The sequence below is a fragment of the Oryx dammah genome, unplaced genomic scaffold (genome assembly GCF_014754425.2).
Source record: "Oryx dammah isolate SB20612 unplaced genomic scaffold, SCBI_Odam_1.1 HiC_scaffold_13, whole genome shotgun sequence".
Lineage (NCBI taxonomy): Eukaryota > Metazoa > Chordata > Mammalia > Artiodactyla > Bovidae > Oryx > Oryx dammah.
The window spans coordinates 2,600,260-2,617,594 of record NW_024070197.1 but is presented as its reverse complement, the minus strand read 5'-3'; the positions used below and the strand labels follow the sequence as shown (position 1 = coordinate 2,617,594).

The 17,335-nt window shown below is 57.1% G+C and overlaps 1 protein-coding gene across 4 annotated transcripts; it reads right to left on the bottom strand.

The window, feature by feature from the left end:
- Positions 1-2,813: 2,813 nt before the first annotated feature.
- On the bottom strand, positions 2,814-16,488 carry LOC120871878 (leukocyte immunoglobulin-like receptor subfamily A member 6). Of its 4 annotated transcripts, none has more exons than XM_040251876.1 (7): positions 15,643-15,810; positions 15,445-15,482; positions 14,988-15,272; positions 14,555-14,857; positions 14,028-14,339; positions 13,518-13,820; positions 2,814-3,556 (listed from the first exon to the last, which is right to left on the bottom strand). In XM_040251876.1, exons 1-7 carry the CDS (start codon positions 15,672-15,674, stop codon positions 3,435-3,437), a joined length of 1,395 nt encoding a protein of 464 aa, XP_040107810.1. In that variant the 5' UTR covers positions 15,675-15,810; the 3' UTR covers positions 2,814-3,434. The 4 variants fall into 4 exon arrangements, with proteins under 4 accessions (XP_040107810.1, XP_040107812.1, XP_040107811.1 ...); XM_040251878.1 differs by having other exon boundaries at positions 3,472-3,556; positions 13,518-13,701; positions 15,643-16,487; XM_040251877.1 differs by lacking the exon at positions 2,814-3,556 and adding an exon at positions 12,292-12,485 and having other exon boundaries at positions 15,643-16,484.
- Between the last annotated feature and the right edge of the window lie 847 nt (positions 16,489-17,335).

Below are 17,335 nucleotides of genomic sequence, written 5' to 3'. Positions count from 1 at the left end.
GCCTCACAGGAAGAAAAACAGCCCCAGCCCCACCCAGGGCCTGACTCCACCCTCCCTGCAGGATGGGGCCCAGCAGACAGCAGGCTCTGGAACTTTCCAGACCATATGTGAGTCTCAGCAGACCCCACATACTCTGCCAACACGTCATGCCAAATCCAAACCAAGAGAGTGACAGGAGGCTGAGATGCAGGGCAGGGCCTAGGAGCAGCCCTAATTTGGTTCTAATTCTTTCATTTTCTTTCTTTCTTTCTTTTTGCTATAAAAAACTTTATTGTTTCCATTTGGTCCAAAGCTTGGGAGAGGGATCCAGGGTGGTCTACAAGCTGCCTCATGGCTGCAGAGAGGCTTCAGGAAGAAGTTGTGACACCAGAGGGTCCCCTCAAAGACCACTGGGACGAGATGGGAAATGTCCAGTTTTCCCAACACCACTTACTGAAAATATTGTTTTGTCTCTATTGTATATCCTTGCCCCCTTTGTTGAAGATTTTTTTGACCACAGGTGTGTGGGTTTATTTCTAGACTCACTCTTTTGTCCCAGCGACATGTCTGTTTTTGTACCAATACCATGCTGTTTTGATTACTGTAGCTTTGTAGTATTGTCTCAAGTCCAGGAGAGTTATGCCTCCTGCTTTTTCCTCAGCATTGCTTTGAAAATTTTGAGTCTTTTGTTCCATATAAGTTTTACCATTATTTGTTCTGGTTCTGTTTTTAAAAATGCCATGGGTGACTGGATAGAGATTGCATTATATCTATAGATTACTTGGGGTTATATGGCTGTTTTAACTACATTAATTCTTCCAATTCAAGAGTAAGGGATATCTTTCCATTTATTTGAATCATCTTCAATTTCCTTTAGTAATGTTTTATAGTTCTCAATGTAGTCTTTCACTTCCTTTGTCAGATTTATTCTTACATAGTTTATTATTTTTATGCAACTTTTAAAGGGGTTGATTTTTTACTTTCTCTTTCTGATATTTCATTGTTAATGTAAAGAAATGCAACCGATTTCTGTATGTTAGTCTTGTATCCTAATAAATCTTTGAATTCATTTATCAGTTATAGTATTTTTGTTTGGAGTCTTCAGGGTTTTCATGATATATAGAGTATCATGTCATCTGCATATAATGATATATAAGTCCCAGCCATAGCAATTAGATAAGAAAAAGAAATAAAAGATACCCAAATTGGGAAGAGACTTCCAATGCTATGTTGAATAAAAATGGTGGTCATCCCTGACTTGTTCCAGGATTTAGTGGGAATATTTTCAGGCTTTCACTGTTGAGTATTACGTTGGTTGTGGATTTGTCATAAATAATTTTTCCCTGTATACCTGCTTTGGAAAGAGTTTTTATCATGGATGGATGTTGAATTTTTTCGACTTTTTCTGCATCTGTTGAGACGATCATGTGGTTTTTGTCTTTTGTTGTGGTGGTATATCACATTGATTTGTGTATGTTAAATCATTCTTGTGACCCTGCAATGAATCCAACTTGATCACAGTGTATGATCCTTTTAATGTGTTGTTGGATTCAGCTTGCTAATATTTTGTAGAGGATTTTTGCATCTATATTCATCAATGACAGAAGTGAAGTGAAAGTCACTCAGTCATGTCTGACTCTTTGCAATCCCATGGACTATATAGTCTATATAATTCTCCAGGCCAGAATACTGCAGTGGGTAGCCTTGGCCTGTGATTTTTCTTTTTTGGTCTTAGCTTTTTCTGGTTTTGGTTTCAAGGTGACAGTGGCTTCATAGCATAACTTTGGGGGTGTGTTCTCCTCTTCAACTTCTGAAAGAGTTTAAGAAGTATCTGTATAAATTCTTCTTTGTTTGGTAGAATTCCTCTATGAAGCTATCCAGTTCTAGATGTTTGTTTGCAAGGAGTTTTTATTTTTAATATGATAGATTCTACTTCACTTCTAGTGACCAGCCTTTTCATATTGCCCATGTCTGCTTGATTGAATTTTGGCAGGCTGTATGTCTCTAGAGACTTGTCCACGTCTTCCAGGTTGTCCAGTTGGTTTTTCTTAATATTCTCTTATGAATTTTTGTATTTCTGTGGTATCAATTGTTATTTCTCTTGTCTCATTTCTTACTTTGTTTATTTGGGTCCCTTGTCAGCTTTTGAATTTGATGTGATGGAATACGCTACTATAGTTTTGTTTCACTTATTCACCATCATGCTTGAAAATTGAACTGTGTTACTGTAGCAGTTTAACTTTGTGGATTTTTCTGTCATATAAAATTTTGTCATATATATACATATATATATAATCATTCATTTTTGGTGGGACTAATTTCTATAATTTTTTTCTAATGTGAGCAACCCATCTATCTGTCCATACTCGTGGTTATGCAGACATTTTCCTCTAGGTTATATAACTGTGGACCAGAGCTGAGTCTCTTCCTTTCAACTAATTGTTATTGACTCTCCAAACTGACTGGAGTAATTACTACAGCTCCTAGTAATGTGCCAGGATTCAGCATACTCAGCATTTTCTCCTACAATTGTTTTCTCTTCCCTCATTTTATCTTTCCTTCTCTTATAGATGAACTAGGATATTTTGGCATCTGGTTTAATGGAAACTGGGGAAAAACCTAAATGGAAATGATCTAACCATGATGTTTAATATAAAGGACACATCTGTACACGTGGGGGTCATCAGTGAGGGCTGGCTGGATCAGACTCACTTCTTTGGGAAAGTCAGTCTGCTCCTGACTTCCCAGCCTGCCTTCAGCACATTACCTGAGCACCTTCAGGTTGGCCATGAAGAGAGTATTTACACTGAAGAAACAGACAAAAACCACACATCTGGGCTTTTTACAGAATGGATATATTGCTAACACCATTTACCAGCACAACACCTTCACTTCAAACAATAAGGTGTTCGTTCACACTGATGGTGTCTGGAGAAACGACACCGGGTGCCATCTGATGAGGAGAGAGGGGCTTGAGGGATCCAGAGGGGGATTCAGGGAAGAGTTTAGGATCTATCTGTTCCAAATGGGGCCCCACTTCCACCCATTTATTCAGTTACTTAAACGACATTCTGTTTCTGAGAAGGGATGGAGGTCATTGCGCACACCAGAGATGGCAGGCATGAACAATGAGGCTCACGTCCTTCATGAGACTGGACAGAGCCTGCAGGCGTGCCGCATGAGGACCTGCCCCTGCCCTGTGGGATGCACCTCGGGCCACGGGTGAGAGGAGCTGGGAGTCGGGACGTTCTCCCCAGGAGGGAGTGGGCCCCCATGAACAGAGGCCGAGCCCCCCGGGGACGCCCAGGCCTCCTCCTGCCCCACGGCGTGTCTCTCCCCTGGGGTCTCCACATACAGTGCACTCAGCACACGCTGCAGAGGCTCTTCCCGAAGCTCCCAGGCCGGAAGCTCACGTCCCGGGCTCCAGCGCTGCGGGCAGTGTGGGGTCCCGTCGCTCAGCTCTGGGCCGCGTCTCGGGCTCCTCCGCGGTCATGCCGAGCCTGGCAGAGCAGGACCCCGAGGAGCAGCAGGACAGAGGCCGCGAGGCCCATGCGGGTGAGATTCTGCACCGTGTAGTCTGGGGTGAGGGTGCACAGGTCAGCCCGGCCCTGTCACCCGGAACCGGGGTGTGTGCCCAGGGCACCCGCCTCCCAGGAGAGGACATGGCCCCGAGCCCAGCCCTCTAACAGACTTGGTCTTACTCACCGCTCTTGGAGTCTGACTTGTTTTGTGATGGGCTGATACCGTCAGCTCCTGAGAAGCATAGAGTGAGTGGTGTAGGTGAGGAATTGGGGAGACCCTTCTCTTGGTTATGTCTTTCCCTGTGGAGCCCCCATCCCCATGCACACTCATTTTGACTGTCTCAGGCATTTCTGAGGACATGACTCTGAGCTCAGACAGGACAGCCTCCGGCCCCTCACCTGAGACCACAAGGCCTAGGGGTCCCTAGGGTGTGACAGCTCTGGCCACCATGGACCCATCACCCCCTCCCTCACTGACCGCTCTGGGGGCCTCCCTCCTGGGAGAAAGGAGCTGATCCTCAGAGCTCCTGGGGGTCAGGACAGGGGCTGCCCTCCCCAAGGCTGGGCCCCAGCATCCCCCTCTGCATGAACCCCCACCCTTCATCCATGTCTCATTCCTGGGAGCCCCGCAGTCCCCTGGGACACCAGCTGAGCCAGGGCCTGTCCACTTGCTCCCTTGGGGGCTGTGAGCTCTGCTAGCCCCTCTCCGGTGCTTGTTCTCTGGGCAACGGGCCATGAGGACCGGAGACCAGAGGAGGGTGGGGACCAGGGGCTCTGGCCTTGAGTCCTGTGGTTGGCCCCGAGGCCTGTGTAGCTCTGCTCCATCACCAGGAGCAGGTCTGGACGCCCGGGATGAGGGCGAGGACGGGCAGGGAAGAGGGGCCTCTGGCTCTTTCCGGCCCGTTCAGAGTTGATCCCCGCCTTCTGTGACCCCCCCACTCCCACTCAGCCCAGAGCTCCCCTGGGGCAGGGCTCTGGCCTGACCCGGAGGACGCAGAGGACCAGGGCTGGGCCTCACCTGAGACGTGGGGCTCCAGGGGGTCGCTGGGGAGCGACAGCAGGTGGGGGGCGGTGCTCTGTGAGCTGTAGCACCTGTAGGTACCACTGTGGGCCGAGGTCACAGCACGCAGGGTGAAGTTGGCCTGAACGGGTGGAGCCGTGTCCTGCAGACGAAGGTGCTGGGGAGCAGCGAGCGACCCCTCCTTGGACAGATGGAAGGTGTCTGACTGGACCTCAGAGCGACACTGCAGGGTCACGTTCTCTCCCCGGGGCACTGAGGCCCCCGGGCGGGCGGAGAGGGAGGGTTTCCTGTGCATTCCTGGGGGAGAGCACGGGGGTGATGAGTAGAGAGCTCCTCCCCACACCCTGGACCCTGAGCAGGGCCCTCCCTGTGAGCCCTCCCACCTCCTCTCGGCCCGTCTGTGTGTGTCTCCTTAATCTCCATGCCTCTCACTCCTGTTTTCACGCTGCCCCCACTAGACCTCTGCCCCACCTGGGCCTCTGCACCAGGACCCTCTCCCCAGACCCTTCACCACCAGGGCCGACCCTGGTCCAGCGCCCTGAGCAGACAGTCGGGACCTGGGCCAGGACAGGGGCGCCTCACCCGCGATCAGGATGTCCAGGGGGGCGCTGGGGGCCGACCACGCGTAGGAGAGGTTGTGTCCACTGTAGCATCTGTACCGGCCCCCGTGGGCGCGGCTCACGCGGCCCAGGGGGAAGTCGGGGCTCTGCTGCCCTTCTAGATGGAAGGGAGGGCTGAGCCCCTTGTCCTTGGTCAGAGCGAAGCTGCCAAAGCCGGCCTCTGACCGACACTGGAGGGTCAGGTTGTCTCCGGGGAGCACGAGCGAGCCGGGCTGGGCAGAGAGGGAGGGCGCCCTGGACAGGCCTGCAGACGGGGCACAGAGGCACGCGGCTGCACCCCGGCCCTGCTCCCCGGGCTGCAGAGAGAGCTCGCCCTGCTCCCTCCCGAGGCTCCCGCCCGCGTCCTGCCCCAGGAGCCCAGTTTCCCTGCCCCCATCTCCCCCAGGGCTTCTGGGCACAGGCTTAGGTCAGGGGTGTGTCTAGGAAATAGAGGGGCTTGAGGGCCTCTCCTGTGACCTGGAGATGCAGAGGGTCACTGGGGCGCGACCACAGATAGGGCTGGGTGCTGGGAGCATCATAGCATCTGTAGGTCCCCCCGTGGGAGGCGGTCATGGGGCCCACAAGGAACACAGCCTGTTCCCGCCCCTGGTTGCCATAGTTCCTCAATGTTCTGTATCGGAGCGGGTCAGCGCCTCCCTCCTTCAGCAGGCGCAGCGTGCCCCCTGCATACTGTGAACTGCACGTGAGGGACACGCTGCCTCCTGCGGCCACCACAGGGCTGGGATGGGCTGACAGGAAGGGCTCCTTGTACACTCCTGGGGGTGAGGAGCTGTGTTAAAGGGGGACCTCCAGCCCAGTGACCCCGGGTGTGAGCTGGGAAGGCAGGGGCCCCCTGAGCACACACTCTGCTCCTCTGCCCGTGAAGAGGCTCCCACGGTAGGAGGGACCCAGAGGGACCTGCCCCTCCCTCTTACCTGTCACCACCAGGGCCAGGGGGTCACTCTGCTCTGACCAGCCGTGCCTAGTGTAATAGGCACACTGATACTGCCCGGCCTCACTTGAGCTCGAGGATGCAATGTGGAACCCGGCCTTGTTTCTGGAGCCCTGTGGGGCGTTAACGTCCTGGTATAGAGAGCCCTTCTCTTTATACAGACGGTAGACATCCACCAGCAGAGACCCCTGACACCAGATGGTCACTGGGCTCCCCTGGGCGACCATGGTGCCTGGGTCGGCCCGGATGGAGGGTTTGGGGAGAAGCTCTGGAAAGGAATCAGACCCGAAGAGTCAGGGCACCTTCTCCCCCAGGCTCAGATAGGCCACCAGCAGCCCCGACCCACTGTGCTCCCCAGTGACCAGGGGTGGTGGATGGAAACAGGAGGTCTGGGGGCTCACCTGGTTGTCCCTGGTTCCACGGGCTCCAGCACAGCCCTGGAAGAGAGTTCCCCATGAGCGCCCAGCCCCACCACACATCCTGGACACTCCAGTTCTGCTTTGCACCCTGAGGGCTGGGGTCAGATCTGGGCTGAGGACAGTCCCCTCTCCCCCAAGAAAGTGTGTCCCCACCGAGCCTTCTGCATCCTGGGGCCTCTCAGGGACCAGATGTGGGAGGAGAGGGGTTCCCACCCCCACCCTTCCCTGAAGCTCACCGAGGCAGAGAAGGGCGGTGAAGGTCAGGGTCGTGGCGCTGCCTCTCATGGTCCCCAGCAGAGCAGGTGACTTACAGAGACCTCAGAGTCCGCAGGACGGACAGACGCACTGGGCATGGAGGTCCAGGTTTGGTGGGGTGCGTCTCAGGTTCCTTTCAGAAAGAGGAAGAGCCCCACCCTGCTCACTCTGCTCGCCCTGCCCAGTGGAGCCCAGCAGACAGCAGGCTCAGGAGCTTTCCAGACTATGTGGGAGTCTCACCAGACCCCACCTCAAAACCCAGAGAGTAACATGGTCCCTGGACAGGATGCTGAGATGCAGGGCGGGGCCTAACTCAACATTGGTTCCTTTTTTTTTTTTTTTTTTTTTGGAAAAGGCTTTATTGTTTCCATTTGGTCCAAGGCTTGGAAGATGGCTCCATAGTGGTGAACAAGCTGCCTCTTGGTTGCAGAGAGAAGCTTCCTGGCAGACGCCCTGACCCCAAAGGGGCTTCTCAAAGGCCACTGATCTCCAGAGACTCAGCAGTGCTTTGGAGGCTGAACCTTTGCAGGAGAAAGCCGTCCAGCCCTTCAGGGAACCAGCCGGCTTGTGGGGCTGGTCAGGTGGGCTCCCACCGTCGTGATGAGTTTCACCCGCTTGTCCAGGATGTGGCTGCAAGAATTCACGGAGGTGGAGTCAGGTGGTGAAGGACCCGGGGCCTGAGGATCCATGAAGGCTGGGCTCGGGTTCTTCTCTGCAAGCAGGGCAGCCCCACAGCGTCCGAGGTCTGACCCCCTCGTCCCACCTTGGACGGAGATCCTGGAAGAGCACGCAGTCACAGTGCAGGCTCTGCAGGTTCCATGGAGCTCGGTGCTCCCTCGCCCTGGCCCCCCATTTCTCCCCCAATTCGCGGGGAGATGGCCCGCCCTCCAGACCCGCCTGGTCCTAGTGGTCGGAGAAGCCCAGAGAGAGGTTGGGGTGGGAGGTGGAGGCTGCACATGGACCGGGTGTCTGGGGCGCCTCCGCCTGTGGGAACAATTCTCAGGAATATGGGAGCTCACGGGTAGCAGAGACAAGGAGCCGAGCTCTGCAAATGGCGTTGTCTGGGTCCCAGGGGCCAAGGACAGCTGGTTGGTTCCAAGGTTGCCACTGGAAAAAAGGTTGGAAGGTGGTCGGAGGCTGGAGGAAGGGGCATCCCTGGGCCTGTTCTGTCCAAGCATCATGGAAGGAAAGACATATTCACGGTGCTGCCCAGTTCACTGCTTTGGTTCCAATTCTGATTCTGCTTTTCATGGAAACAGTGTGACCTTGAGTCACTTCCCTTTTCTGAGACTGAAAATGCAAAGTTCCTCCCTCCCTCCCTCCCTTCTTGTCTTCCTTCCTTCCACCCTCCAGGCCGTCAGCCAGTGTTTACTGAGCAGTTACTATATCCAGACATGAGATTCTTTGGTGAAAGTGACCAGTTCCTTCCCTGGACTCGGGGGGGGGGGGGTTGTGATGATGATAACTGACAGTGTGCACATTTAGACAGTGAATACGGTGGCTCTGGTTTCGGTCGGTTGTAGAGAAGAGGAACCACAGGCAGCGAGAGCCAGTAACTGGTGGAGGTCCAGGAAGCTAGTGATGGTGAGTGGGGGCTTCCTGGAGAAGGAGAGACCCAGACTGCTAGGGGGAGCACAGGAGTGGTGAGGGGCCGGGAAGGAGTGGGTTTCCCTAAGAACTGGAGTCATCCAGATGCTGTGCCCTGGTCACACAGGGCCTCGTGCTCCCTGCAAGTATGCCAGGATTATACCCCTGAGCCAGCAGGCTCATTTTCAGGGAAGGGAGGTGTGAACACACAGCTGTTACTGAGATGGTCACCATTGTAGGGACTGGAGTCTGGGAGGATGGTGATGGTGACAGTCAGTGATACAGCACCAGTACCAAGTCGACCGGCAGGGAATGAGTTGGTCGGTCTCTAAGAGGCTTATGGGGTTTTCTCATGCAAACCATCCACAAACCCTACAACAAAACATGCTCAGTTAAATGGGACGAGTCAGGAAGACTTGCTTGTCATTATCATGGCTTAGAAGAAGTCTTGTTGGAAATCAGCTGGTCATGTGTATGGGTTTATATGTCGGCATTCCAAGCATCCGTGTGTCTCTCCTCAAGCCAGCACCACACTGTTTTGGTTCCTGGAACTTTGTAGTAAGTGTTGAAATCAAAAAGAGTGCAGGTTCCAACTTTGTTCTTATTTTTCAAGATTGTTTGGCTACTGTGGGTCTTTCTCAATGACCTTGACCTCAGGAGAAATGACTTTCTTTTTTCTGCAGAAATACCCTTTGTGATTCAGATAGGGATTGAATTAATTCTGCAGGAAGCCTTAAGAGTATTGTCCTCTTTACAACATTAATCTTCCACCCTACCATCCTGGAGTGTCTTCCCATCAATCCAGCTCTTTCCAGATGTTCCTCATCAGATGAAAAAAACTACAGTGTGTAATTATTGCACCTCCTTCGATAAAGTCATTCCTGTGTATATTTCTCTTTCGGAGGCTGTTAATTTTCACCTAAATGAGTATGTTGAAATCGGCAGCCTCACTTCCTGGGGATGTGGCTTTTGGGAAATGGGGTCTTTGCGGCGTCATCACGTTGAGATCATGCTGCAGGGGGAGGGTCCTCATGTGATATTTTAGGTGCTCCAATCCAATGAATTGAAGAGACACGCGGAGAGGCATGCCAGAGACAACAGAGAGGCACCAGGAGCTGCAGCCGCGTGGAGGAGAAAGAGAAGAGGTTCTGCCCCAAACCAGGGCGTGCCTTGGCAGTCAAGATTGTCCCCTAGGACCGCCAAGGGACACCCTCATGGTGGGCTTCTCCTGAACTGTGATCGAATCCTCCCAGATTGTGGCAATGTCCCCCCGCCCTTGGACACTAGGGCAAGGTGGAAGAATATTGTGCTGGCAAGACAGGGCTCTGAGGTCAGCAGACTGGGCTCATTCCTGGACCTGCCCCATTCTGCAGCTCTGAGCCTGCTGCCTGTTCTCCGAACCTCAGCTTCCTCAAGTGAACACATGGGTGACGGTAGTCACGTCTTCCTGAAGCTTACGAGGGGGACCAGATTGTCCCCTGCCTTGAACACTCCACACAACTGCAGGTCACTTTGATGTCTGGAGGAGATCACACACTGCCGTGGGGTTTTTCCCCAGGGATCCTGGGAGACTCAGCAACACGACCCGGTCCTGGTCCCTACAGTACTTCTAGGGGACATGGTTTGATGGGATCTGTGGTGGTCGGGGCGGGACGCGGGCCCCTGTCCAGCCTGAGGACAGAAGCAGAGAGCGGGAGCATGGGCTCAGGGGCCCTGCCCTGTTTGCGCTACCTCCAGTGACACTTTCCGTTGGGGCGCTGGCAGTGCCAGTGCTTCAGGGACCGGGGCGGCTGTCCTGTTTGGGGGAGGGGGCTCGGGGTGCCTGGTGCTGCTGGAGCTCAGAGCTCCCCTCCTTCCCAGGCCTGAGTCGTCACCTGCTCTGCTGCACCACATATTGTCCGGGGCCCCATCTCCCCCTGGTCAGCGGCTCATCGTCTGGCTGGACTCAGTGATGCCGATTGGGCAGCTGAGGCCATGGTGCATGGAAACACGCTGAGAGCGTGTGGACTGTTTGCCATGACTGATGGACGGCCACTTTGCTGTGAATCAGCCCCTACTCAGGGGTTGGCTTTCCCCAGCATGCTTCAGCCCCGCCTCACTCAGGGGTGAGAAGCTGGGGAGGGTGATGGAGCAAAGGGACGCTCACCAGTAAGGAGCCGCAGACAGGAGTCAGTACCCATGGGTCAGAAGGGGCAGGACCCCGTTCCAGCAGCCCCTGAGCTTCCTTCTGACAGCGCCCCCGCCCCCTCCCCGGTGTGTGAGGACCAGGAGGTCACATGGGAGCTTTCCGTCCTCTGGTCCTAAGATTTGGCAAAGTTCCGCCTCCCTGAGTAACACATTTTGTCTCCTTTTGCCCGTGTGAAGTCGCTTCAGTCGTGTCTGACTCTTTGCGACCCTATGGCCCATAACCTGCCAGGCCCCGCTGTCCATGGGATTTCCCAGACAAGAGTCCTGCAGTGGTTGCCATGCCCTCGTCTGTCTCCCTGAACTTTATGCAGTGGAGATCCTCGTGCACACGCTTACAGCTTTTCTTCACTCGTTGACTAACATGCCTGAAAGCTGGTCTCTATTACTGTGGTAGTTCGACTTTTCTCTCACATAGGAGTCCGTTGCAGGGCTTCCCTGGCAGTCCAGTGGTTAAGAATACACCTTCCAGTGCAGGCAACGTGGATTCCATCCCTGGTCAGGGAACTAAGATCCCACGTGCCGAGGGGCAATTTAAACCCGTGTGCTGTGACTACTGAAGCTCGCGCTCCCTGGAGCCTGCCCACAACTAGGGTCTGCAGTGAAAGATCCCACATGAGGCAACAAGATCTCACATGCTGCAGCTGGAACCTGACTCAGCCAAATAGATCAATAAAATATGTTAAAAATTAAATTTAAAAGTCCATCGCATGTATACACCACAGCATTCCTGTCTGAGAGGTTGTTTTCTGTGCTCTGTCTGATATGGGCAGCCCTCTGTCCTTGCTTTCCTGCGTGTGTACCGGTGGTTATGCACAATTTCCCCCTCGATTACATAACTCTGGGTGGGGGCTGTGTGTCTCTCCCTTTTAGCTGATGGTTGTTATTTCCTCCTGCCCCCTTGGAGGTGATTTGCACTCCAAGCTGTAAGGTATTGGAGCCAAAGTCCTCTGTGTTTTCTCCCGCAATTGGTACTTGCACTGTTTTCTCTTTCCCTCTCGTCTGAATGGACTAAGGTTTTGGCATCTGAATTCGAGGAAAGTGGGGCTTGAAACTGACATGGAAATGATCTAACCGTGCTGTGTAATGCAAAGGACACATCTGTGCGCGTGGGGCCATCGGTGGGGGCTGGCTGGACCAGAGTCCCTCCTGTGGGAAAGTCAGCCTGCTCCTTCCTTCCCACCTGGCCTTCAGCGCATTCACCCAGGCTCCTTGAGGTTGGCCACGGAGAGCGTTTGCACCAAAGGAGACACACAGTTCGCACCCCTGGGCTCCTTATAAAACGTTGTATTCCTTAGCCGTTTACCAGCACGGCACCTGGCTGTCACTTCAAATGGCAGGGTTTCCCCCGCAGCAACGGTGTCTGCAGAAAGGATACTGGGTGTCATCTCATGAGGAGAGCAGGGCGTGAGGGGTATAGAGGGGGGTTCAGGGAAGAGTTCTGGACCCATCTGTTCCCAAACAGGGCCCCACTTCCACCCATTTATTCAGTTACTTAAAGGACGTTCTGTTTCTGACAAGGGATGGAGGTCACTGCGCACACCAGAGACGGCGAGCGTGAGCAACAAGGCTCACCTCCTCCGTGAGAGTGGACAGAGCCTGCGCACGTGCAGGGTGAGGACCGCCCCCGCCATGTGGGATGCGCCTCGGGCAGGGAGTGAGCGGAGACGGGAGTTGGGGCGCTCTCCCCGGGAGGGAGGGGCCCCGGTGAGCAGAAGCCGAGCCCCCAGCCCCCCTCTTCTCACCCCCACCCCCACCCACCCCCACCCCCCCGTCTTCCCGAAGCTCCAGGGCTGGAAGCTCGAGCCCCAGGCTGCGGCGCTCCAGGCGGTGCCGGTCCCGGTGCTCAGCTCCGGGCCTTGTCTCGGGCTCCTCCGTGGCCGTGCCAAGCCTGGCAGAGCAGGACCCCCAGGAGCAGCAGGACCGAGGCCGCGAGGCCCATGCAGGTGAGATTCTGCACCATGTAGTCTGGGATGAGGGCCCACAGGTCAGCTGGAACCCGGGTGTGTGCCCAGGGCACCCGCCTCCCGGGAGAGGACGTGGCCCCGCAGCCCAGAACCTGACGGGACGGTGTCCTTGTCCCCACTCACGAGTCTGACTGCGGTGATGGGGGAGGGTGTCAGCGGGGCCTGAGGGTCCTGAAGGGAGGCGGTGGGTGGGCTGTGTTCTCCTCGGGAGTCTCCCCGGGCCTCTGTATCTTACTGTCTCAGACCTTCCTGCTCAGGACCCTGAGCTGACAGAGTTCAGACAGCACAGGGTGGGGCCGCCCCGAGCGGTGGTCTGCGGGGTCCCGGGTTGGGGGCCAGCCCTGAGCGGTGGTCTGCGGGGTCCCGGTTTGGGGGCCAGCCCTGAGCGGTGGTCTGCGGGGTCCCGGTTTGGGGGCCAGCCCTGAGCGGTGGTCTGCGGGGTCCTGGGGTGGGACCCAACCATGGCTCCTATGGACCCACCACCGCCCCGCACAGGCGCTCGCTCAGCCCTCTGCCTCTGCTGGCTTGACTCTGCCTGGGGGAGGGGGCGATCCCTGGAGCCTGGGGGGGGGCAGGATGGGGTGGGGCGCAGCCTGTGGCTCCCGAGCCATCTCTTCCCGACTCCCCCGCCCTTTGCCCTTGATCTGAGGGGCCTTGTCCTCCCAGAGAATCTCAAAGTGCCCTGGGGTGGGCTGTCTCCCCTGAGTACAGAGCCCCAAGACTCCCCAGGTTCGGATCTGGGTCTGTGGCTGGGAGAATGGGGCCCTGGGAATGAGCCCAGGAAAGGGTGCACCAGGCTGACCCAGGGTCCCCACCTCACTCCCCTCTGCCCAGCCCCTGTGGCCTTACCGAGACCCTCCCACTGCCCACCTGCCCCCCTCCGGGACCCCAGAGCAGGAGGAAGGGCAGGGGGTGGGCTCTGAGGCCCCTCCCTCAGGGGGGCCCTCCCTCAGTGCCCCCTCCTCCATGACTGCCCTGCGTTCCCAGGGCAGAGCCCCGAGCTGCTGAGTCAGAAGGACATTCTGGGCCTCACCTGAGACCACGAGCGCCAGGGGCTCACTGGGCTGGGACAGCAGGTAGGGGTCTGTGCTGAGTGAGCGATAGCACCTGTAGGTGCCCCCGTGGGCTGAGGTCACAGGGCTCAAGGAGGACTCGGCCTGGTACCGCCCGTCTTGGTCCTGGGAGCGCAGACGCAGGGGGCGATGGGCTGCCTCCTCCTTGGACAGAAGGAAAGTGTCCGTCCTGTTTCCTGACTGACACAGCAGGGTCACATTCTCCCCCGGGGCCACGGAGGGGCCGGGCCGCACCGAGAGGGAGGGGCTGTCTCTGAGCCATCCTGCAGAGGGGAAGGGGGTGCAGGTGCTGGGTGGGTTCTGAGACCTCTGCGGGCCTCTCTGGCCCCTCAGCGCTGTCTCTGTTTCTCCGAGTCTCTCCCCTCCCCCACCCCGTCTCTCTGTCCCTCCCTGGGACCCCTCCCCCTGGTCCCAGCATCACCCCTGGGGCTCCCAGGTGGGGCCTGTGCAGAGTCTCATCCCAGACTGACCCGCTGGCCCCTCATCTGCCACCAGCAGCTCCAGGGGCTCGCTGGGGGCCGACCACTCGGAGGAGAGGCTGTGTCCACCGTAGCATCTGTACCGGCCCCCGTGGATGGTGCCCACGGGTCCCAGGGGGAAGTCGGCCTGAGAGAGCCCTCCCTGGGGCCTCCGGGCAGGGCGCTGGGGGAGGTCCTGTCCCCCCTCCTTGGACAGAGCGAATCTGGTGTAGCCGACCTCAGAGTGACACTGGAGGGTCAGGTTCTGTCCAGAGGTGACGACGGGGCCCTGCAGGGTCAGGAGGGAGGGCTTCCCAGACAGCCCTGGGAGAGACACGCCCTGGGTTGTAGGGACCGCTTCCCCCGTGGACCCCCCTCTCCCGGCCCGGCCCCAGGCCTCCCTGTCTCTCAGTCTGTACGTCTGTCCTGTGAGCCCCACGCTGCTCTCCCCACCCTCTCACAGGGGCTCCCCTGGGAGCAGAACTCAGTACATTGTCTTGTCTGCACAAATGCATGGGGTCAAGACGGGACTTCCTCACCCGGGACCAGGAGCTCCAGGGGTTCGCTGGGGGCCAACCACACCCGGGGGCTGTCCCTGTAAAAGCCGTAGCATCTGAACGTCCACCCGTGTCCGGGGGTCACGGGGCCCACGGGGAACAGGGCCTGGGTCTGCCCGTCGGGGCATCGCTGTCCATCCAGGGTCCAAGAGGCCTTGTCTTCTCCTTCCTTGGTCAGAAGGAATCTGTGAAATCCCTGACGGGAGCCACACTGGAGGGTCATGTTCCCTCCCGAGGTCACCACAGGGCTCGGCAGGGCTGAGAGGCTGGGTTTGCCGTAGGATCCTAGGAGAGAAGGAGGCAGCTGGATCCGTGGGGCTCCCCCTTCCCTCCCAGGGCTGGGCTGGGAGAGGGACAGCCCCTGAGAGCAGACCCCTCCCGAGGGCAGAGCCCGAGGCCCCCGAGTGTCCCTCACCTGTCACCACCAGCTCCAGGGGGTCACTGCGCTCTGACCAGCCAGTGGGGGTTCCGTAGTAGCACCAATATCTCCCTGCGTGGACCTGTCCCATGTGGTAGATGGAGAACTTGGCCTTGTCTCCGGGCTCCAGGGGTTTCTGTCTGTCCCATGGAACTGGGCTTCCCTCTTTATCCAGACGGAACTCCTGGGCCCCCAGGATCCCCTGACACCAGATGGACACGGGGCTCCCCCAGGGGACCACAGAGCCCGGCTCAGCCCAGATGGTGGGTTTGGGGAGGGTCCCTGGAAGGAAACCAGAGGCGGGCTCACCAGGCGTCCCCCCAGGCCCCGGCTCTCATCCCAGACCTCCCAGACTCCCCCTCCGTGAACCCCGAGCTGCCCTCCCCCTCTCTGCGGCCTGGGGGAGACCCTTGTCCCCACAAGAGGAAGGAGCTGGGCCCTGGGACAAACTCACCAGCCTGCACCTGGGTCCTCAGGCCCACAGTCAGCCCGGGAAGAGAGAGCCCTGTGAGAGGTGTGCCCTCAGCCCTGAGCAGCACCTCTCCTCCCCAGGAGCCTCCTGGGCCCTGGGGTCCCCTGACAGGCAGGCTGGCTGCTGGGGGGCAGTGGTCCCTCCAGACCAGAGCTCCCCCTGCCCCTCCTCATCTCACCGAGGCAGAGCAGGGCAGGGAGGGTAGGGGTCATGGCGTCTCCTCCCTGCGGTCCAGGCTGTGAGGATGGAGGAGACCTGGGTGTCCTCCGGACAGACAGACCACAGGGTGTGTCCTCTCCGGGGCTGGTTCTTCCTGTCACAAGGTTGTCAGGTCAACAGCCCCGCAGGAAGGGGACCAACCCTCTCCGGAGCTGAGCCCTGGTTTCTGTAGGCTGAGGCTGAAGCAGGCAGTGGGTTCGACAGACATTGCAGACCACTTCTGGGGCCTCCCGTGACTCTAAGCTGCCCTAAGTCTTCCTGGTCTGATGGCCTTCCCCCCCACCCCCACCCCCAAGCATCTGCACCTATTTCTCTGTGTTGGCCATGTGCCTGGCTTAGAGATACGTCTCTGGCACGACAGATTCAGATGCTGAGCTTGCAGAGTTCCGACTGGCAAAGAAGCAAACAGCGACGGCCACCGAAATCCCCTCGGATACTCAGTGTGTTTGCTTCCTCTGGCTGCAGAGCAGCTGCTGGAAGTCACCGCGTTAAACCGACACAGTAATTACCTTCTATTTTGGAGGTCAGAAGTCCAAACTGGAAACCCCGGCATTAAAACCGCAGTGTCGTCAGGCTGCGTTCCTCCCTATCGCTCTGGGGGAAATCTCTCCCCTCACCTTCTCAAGCTTCTACAAACGAGCCTCTCCCTGGCCTCACCCTTCCCATCTTCAAAGCCGGCAGTCAAAGCTCTCCAGCTTCCGCTTTCAAGTCACATGTGCTCTGGCTGTGTCTTCCCTGCCTCCTTGTTTCACCCATAAAGACCTTGGTGGTGACCCCTGTTCCCCGGATAATCCAGGACTGTCTCCCCATCTCCACCACTGAGAAGGCATATTAGGAGATCTGAAAGGGAAAAAAAATCAAATAACTAAATGATGATAATAAACATATGACTCACGCTCCTTCCGCATGGAGTGGGGCTGAGCAGGGTGACAGGTGCTGAAATCACAGTGACTCTCCTGCCCGCCCCGGACTGAGCAGAGGACGGCAGAGCCTGGGAGGCCACGCTGACCACGAGGATGCCATGGGCAGGTGCCCATCACCCCCAGCATGCGTTCCAGTGCTGAAATGTTCACTGGAAGCAGAGCAGCTCTTCCCCTACATGTCAGTCTCCAAGGCCATCCCACAGAAGACGTAAGAATCCTTTTTGTTCAGCGAACAATTTCTGCCCGTCATAAACCCAGACGTGTGCTCCAGGCATGGTCCAAATGCACCATCAGGAGATGAGAGCCCGATGCCAGGCTTAGGGCTGGATGGTCAGAAGATCAGCAGCTCCTGCCCAAGGTCTGAGCCCCTCGTGGTCTTGAACGGCTCATGTTCATCTCGAGTCTCCAGCTCAGGGCCGCCTGTCTGGACACAGTGAAGTTTCCATCAGTCTCCCGACCAGAGACCCGGGGCTCCTCCCCTCACAGGGGTGGTGAGAGCGGTGCCTGGCCGCTGGGGAAGAGGGAGCCGCCGAGAAAGGAGGTGCACACAGCCCCGGAGCCAGACCTCTCTGGTCAGATGCGGGCTGTGCAGTGGGGGCGGAGTGCCAGCCAAGCGGCGCTGTCCTTGCTTCTGCTTATCGATGATTGCAGGTGAACTCGGGGCGTGCCCCGGGCTTCCCCAGAGTGAAGCTGTGGTTTGCCCTTTGTGACCAGTCACTGCGGTACGGGGA

What these genes read in the sequence shown, in the direction of transcription:
- LOC120871878 (XM_040251877.1), bottom strand. Translation starts at nt 15,674, where the DNA reads ATGACCCCTACCCTCCCTGCCCTGCTCTGCCT. An exon ending in CTCCCTGCCCTGCTCTGCCT is followed by an intron (nt 15,483 to 15,642) that starts CGGTGAGATGAG and finishes GCTCTCTCTTCC; the next exon opens with CGGGCTGACTGTGGGCCTGA. An exon ending in GAGGACCCAGGTGCAGGCTG is followed by an intron (nt 15,273 to 15,444) that starts GTGAGTTTGTCC and finishes GTTTCCTTCCAG; the next exon opens with GGACCCTCCCCAAACCCACC.